At 40.1% G+C, this 6,000-nt stretch overlaps 1 protein-coding gene across 4 annotated transcripts in view; it reads right to left on the bottom strand.

Moving 5' to 3' along the window:
- Positions 1-1,023: 1,023 nt before the first annotated feature.
- Positions 1,024-6,000, bottom strand: part of GOLPH3 (golgi phosphoprotein 3) — a 36,993-nt gene continuing 32,016 nt past the window's right edge. Inside the window, exons 4-5 of one of the 4 annotated variants that reach the window (XM_085528262.1) lie at positions 5,626-5,675; positions 1,024-4,842 (exon numbers count right to left, since the gene is read on the bottom strand). In XM_085528262.1, coding sequence (XP_085384388.1) covers positions 5,641-5,675 — 35 coding nt within the window. In that variant the 3' untranslated portion in view covers positions 1,024-4,842; positions 5,626-5,640. Of the gene's footprint in view, positions 4,843-5,625; positions 5,735-6,000 lie in introns of all 4 variants that reach the window. The other 3 variants (XR_014939160.1, XM_085528263.1, XM_015848346.3) reach the window with 3 other exon arrangements.

The following is a 6,000-nucleotide window of genomic DNA, read 5'->3' as shown; positions in this document are numbered from 1 at the left end:
TGCTGTTGAAGTGAGCAAAGAGCAGCATCAAGGTAAATTAAATCATTTTTTTTTGTTCATCCTATGAAATCATTCCTTATGAGCTATACCAGAAAGCATCAGTTCAGCCATGGAGCCAGCTAGCTCAGACAAAGCTATTTGTTGGAGGGAGGCTGCTCAAACCATCAGCCAGGAGGTAAAAGCAATTCTGAGGACAAGGTGATGGAAAGCTGAGCTCAAGGTGGCTCTCAATCCAAAAGCAATAATAAAAGGTTAAAATGAAAAGGCAAGACTGACAACATGAGGCTGGAAGTCAGTACAGATTGTTTGTGAGCACAAAAGAGGAAGTCACCAGGATACAGAGAAAAGGAACAGAAGACCAGGTGCCAAAGTCAAAAGAGAAACAGCAAACTGCCTGAAAGTTCAGGTAGGTTGTGGGGAGGAAAAAAGGAAAAGAAAAGCTACGATGCAACAGCTTTTCTTTCCCTGCTTTCCCCACTGTTGTTTAAACCAGCTTTTAACACAAGCTTCTCCTCCTTCCGAGTCAGAAGGCATTTCTTCAGCTCCTTACAGGCTTCGTGTTGCTGCTCTCTAGAAAGGAGAAAACAAGAACTGATGGGAGGAAACTCCAGATGTTGTCCAGAGCACAGGCAGCAGTTCTGCCCTTGCTTCCTCCCCACCCAAAGACCCTGCCTTTCTACACAAGGCCTCCTGAAACCTCACTTCAATATTTAACACTTAGAAAGTGCTTGGCTGCAGATCTTGAGTAAAAACACCACTGAGCACATTAAGCATTGATACAGCACAAATAAGCTGTTCGCAAGAAACGCGTCCTTCTCTATAGGACAGACACAACAGGCCCTGATACTTTCAGTGCTGAAAGCTCAGTTTACATGGAATTGATGCTTTAATGGAAGCCTGAAAAGTTCTATTTCCCAAACTGTTTTAGACCAAAACCTTAACACTTGTGAACTACCCAACAAACGAGTAAAAAATCCTTTGGGTACGACGTGCATGTGATACACATTAACCATTTGCAGCTGATAACTTGAAAGGGTGCTTTATTTTGATTGAGTACAGATTCAGTTCACAGAGAACACATCAGTTAATACATATCTTCACTTTGGAGGAGAAATGGGCATGAACACAAGCACTCAGTCACCAGTGTTTGATAGCCAAATTATGCGACTTGTACCTTGAAAGCATCATGCATGAAAGTTTTCACTAAAGCCCCATAGAGGAGCACTGTTGTCATCTCTAGAAACATAGAGGAGGTAAATCTCATACATCACTTGTGAATTTACCCTTCCTTTTGACGTTAATGTGGAAGTGCGTTCTAAAAGAACGAGTCCCTGAATAACATCTTTCCCCTTGAGGTTCAGGTTCTTCAGCCTACAGCTCGCAGCCTTCACACCAAGCGGCCTGTGAGAGCTGGAACCCAAGCAGCCAAAACTCCCTTTAAAACCACCTTTGTGGTAGGAAGAGGGGTACCTGGATCTCAACAGAACAAAGCAGACTCCTTTTTGTTAGAACCTGATGCAGTAATGAAGGCAAGGCTGTTTGCTAAATCAGCCCCTATTAACCTGCTGTCGCTGTTAGCCTCAAGGTTTGGAGGCACTTGGACTTGAAGACTCCAAAGCTCTTCTATCTCCCCCACATACCCAGCTTCATACCAAGCAATCTAGTGGAAGATGCTGTCACTCTTCACAAACCACTCAGCACTGACACCAAGTCCCCTTATCACACAGGTTCTACCTTGAAGGAAAAGCGAGGTGCTAAGCACTGTCGGGAGTTCACATCTGTGTGTGTGTGTGGGGACAGTTAAAGAGGAGTGACATATTTAGACACGTTGGCTGAAAGGCAGACAAAAGCCCTGAATGGGGGGGAACCTAACGTGAAACACGGCAGGAACGTAACAAGTACAGAACGAAGATGAATTGATGAGAGGGAACGATGGAAGATGTTGCCAGGCCAAAACATTTTGCTCCAACTTTTCAAAGCTGCTTTAGAAGCTTTATGCACTCAACCTGTTTCTGAGTGCTTGACTGCTCCTCTGACTTCTCCAACTAATATATATAGTTCTCTATATGAACTAATATACAAATATATCCTCTCAAAGAGCTCTGATATACAAGAAGACATCACCAGTGACGCAATGAACGCAGTGGAACAGCAAACACTACCGAGCACAGAATGTGTCCTGTAAGCTGTCAAATATAAGAGCAAAACAGTAATCTTCATTTTTCCTCCACTTACAACAATCAAGGCTGGAAAATGTTTAAAATAATTGCCTAAGCTGCAAGTTCATGCCCAAGCTCCTCAAAGTTTTAAACAGCATTTTGCAACTGAGAAAACACTGTTTATCTTTTTATTTGTAAACCAGAGTTTGAAATACTTTATAATATAATTTCATCTTTTCTTTCTTTCTTTCTTTTTGTTTTCCGCAAAGAAACAGCGTTTAAGTACTGAATGAACAGAGTGGTGTTAAAAGTTGAGGACCGTGTCTTCAAAATCTTTACTAAGAGATGCAGTAACGACGAATTCAGTTTCTGTTTTAAACTAAGCTACGTGAGCATCTGAATGATTTGAAATGAAGTGCAAAATCGTAAGTCCAGTCACAGATGAGGCTGCAGAGCCTGTTGTGCCATGACAGAAGAGGCCGACCTGGGCAGGCACAGCTGCACACTCACCAACTACCCCTGCCTGCCTTGGTCATGAATGCTGCAGCTCTGAGCAACACCACTCATCAGGTCAGTTTGATCTACGCAATATAAACTCACCCTTTCTAATAAGAAGGATATGAACTAAAGCTTTCAGTTAAGCAATAAAACCTTTCTAATTAGCAACAGAAAATAAAAATGACATGCTTGCTCTGTTTCAGGCACTTTCAAGATCATAGTTTATTTACTGTAGGTAAAAAGCTAGTATACAGATTAAGAGATCCCTTAAATTTCAACTCTACAGTTATACACCATCTAGTATTCTTGCTCTGAATATTAACCAATAACGTTTCTAGACACCTGTTAGCCCCGCTATAAATCTGCATTATGAGGAAAAAAATATATAAATCAATGCTTATTTGTTCAATGCATAATATTTACATTGTAAAACCACTGGGAGATGTAACATGGAGTGGTAAAGAGGCAATAAACTTGAAAAAGCCTAAGTTGTATATATTTGTTGTCGTTGTTTTTCCCCCCACAATAGTGTGCTAATCAGCATAATCGTATATGAAAATTAAAATGAGTGTCCCATTACAGAAATCTTAATCATCCGAACTGCAGCCATTACTTGCAAACCACTTACATGCAACACCTGCTAGGGCTGACTTCATTTTCAAATGTAAAACAGGTGATGACATTGAGACAAACATTAACTTGCGTACAAACAGAATTAATAACTGCACTCGAGAACTGTGCTGGTCACAAGCCTCTTCCACACAGGAGGGGAAAGAAAAACAAACACCTATCCATGACAGAAAGTGGTCTCTTTCTGTACACTAGTAATCAAAGGCAATGTACAGACTGAGAGTATCTGGATGGCAAACTCTGTAGACACCAGAAACAAAACGCTTTCACATACATGCTCTTTATAAGAGGCCTTTCTTTCCAACAGATGGCAACGATTGACAGCAAGTAAGGGGCACCAGGCATACAACTAAACGGGTCTTGCAAAATACTAAGATGGGGCAGTTGTTAATATACAACTTGAACTATATATACAAGATAATGGAATGTATTCCATCCTAAAACTGGCTTATGAAACAACTGGACCTTTCTACACTAGCCTTGTGACTCGCCTATCATCCTAATGAAAGTATAAGTACACAAGAGACTTACATGAAAAGTAAAACTTATCGGGTATCCCCACAAAAACTACTGACGAAGCTGCTTAATGCAATTTCTGCTTTTAAAGTAATTTTGTTAGACATAACTGAAATAAAGGTCTGTGTGTAAAATGCCCTGACAGACACTTCAACATAGAGCTTTGGTGATTTAAAAAGGCCCTTTTTGATCTGTTATGAGTTGTACAGTAGAAGTACTGATGCATGCACACATCTGTGTCATCTGAGACTAGTGATCCAATTGCATGCACATTTCCTCGAGGTGCTTTCCACGTTAAACCACTTCAGTAACAATAAAATGAAAAATAGAGTAACCAAAGTACTTCAGATAACTCCTACTTAACAGGAAATGGAATGCCAATATGGCAGTAAAACGTTTTTCTGTTGTTGTTTTAAACAGGAAGGTCTCTTGTACCAGCAGAATCCTGTATACAGATGCACAGAGAAGGAAGGAATACACCACTTATAATCCCCATTAAACAAGAGCTGATTCATCATGTGAGAAGGTACAAATTACAGAAAATATGAATAGTCAATAGAAGAGAAACAACTGGTTTACATGAAAGAAAAGAGAACACTTCAGTCTGATTGCAGTTATTTTGTGAAAGCTGCTACAACAGCCCACAGAACCTCATTTGTGTTGGCTTTCATACATTCAACCTCAGGGTCTAAATCCAGAAGCTGCCGCACTCTCTTTGTGGCTAAATCATACTGCTCATCCAAAAGAGGGGCAAAAGCGTTCTCCAGAACATCTGAAGCATGGGCTAAATAAACCAGTGCCAGCAAACGCTTGTCCATGCGGTGCGGGTCATTCACCCATTTGTCAAGAACTGCCTCCTGAACCTTCTTGATGAGGCGCTGTTTGATGTTGTTGTTGGTGAGAGGGTGGGTAGTCATGTCAAAAAGAAGGAAGTTCTGTTTCTCTGTTGTCAGTACACCTTTTTCCACTAGATTTTTAGCTAACCGTTCGCGGACATTTCGTAACTGGTAGTGCAACTTTAACGGGTTCCATGTTTCACCTAAAAAAACAAACAAAAAAGCTAGTCAGGCAAAAACTAAGCTGAACTACACAGTGATTTTTTTCCCCTGTGGTGCAGAGTGAGCTGTCAAATTCATATAGCTGACTACTACCGTAAGATAGTGTGGGCATGTCAGCATTTCTCTGATCTCTGACCTATCCAGACACATGAATAAGGACAGAAACCATGAGAACAAATTTGAAGAGTTTCAGGGTATGTTTAAAGTTGGGATTAAATGCTAGCTAAGTCATGCCTTGACTGAGAATACGATAAATAAGCACTCTTGTACTGATGGAGAACAGTCACAAAGAGTTTTAATAGTAATAACAAAAACATTTATTATATAGAATTTAAAAAGCACTTCCTCCATCCTTGTCCATTTAGAACAGAGTAGGTGAGTTGGAAGGAACCTTCCAAGTTTGTCTAGACCAGCTGCCTGACTTCTTCAGGGCAAACCAAAAGTTAAAACATATTTGTCTGCTTCCAGTATTTATCAATTCAGAGACTGGAAGAACTGTCACCACCATTCTTTCTGCCATAAAGTTAAGTTTATGTATAACTACCCTACATAACTGTTTATTCTGTATCCTCGAGTTTATGCTCTTTCCCCCATTTCCGCTCCTCTCAAGGGCACTTCAGAGCACATGTATGCACTTAAGAGAAGGGAATTTTTAAAGCACAAAGTATGCCAACAGCTACATATGCAGCTGAAGTTGTTAAGCACTGAGAAATCCATCTTTGTTTAAAAGTTTACTTTGCCTAAAATTTTTAGGTATAGCTTACCTTGGTGTTTCAGCATTAAGATCTCCTCCTGATATTAAAAAGCCACTGCACTTTTACAGGTGAGGAAAGATAAACAGCATTGAACATTTCTCATGTAGAAACAGTTTTTCTGTAAACAATATAACAACTTCTACAGCAGTGTGTTTCTATTTTTCTGTTACTTTTCAGTAATAATAAATAAAAACACAGAAGAATTTAAGTCTTTCCCACTTAGTTCAAGGTGACAAGCTTTATGCAAGTAACAGCCAAGTCAAGTAAACAAATGGGGTGACACCAACTGCATCGTAAAAGTCCTGTAGGTCCCACTCTTTACTGCCATGGGATTTTACAGCTTGACCATGAATGAAACTATCACACACCATCACCCCCCAAATG

This window comes from Coturnix japonica, chromosome Z (genome assembly GCF_054131305.1).
Source record: "Coturnix japonica strain WE chromosome Z, WE-NBRP24, whole genome shotgun sequence".
NCBI classification, from domain to species: domain Eukaryota; kingdom Metazoa; phylum Chordata; class Aves; order Galliformes; family Phasianidae; genus Coturnix; species Coturnix japonica.
The sequence above is the reverse complement of the archived record's forward strand: the minus strand, read 5'-3'. Positions and strand labels throughout refer to the sequence as shown.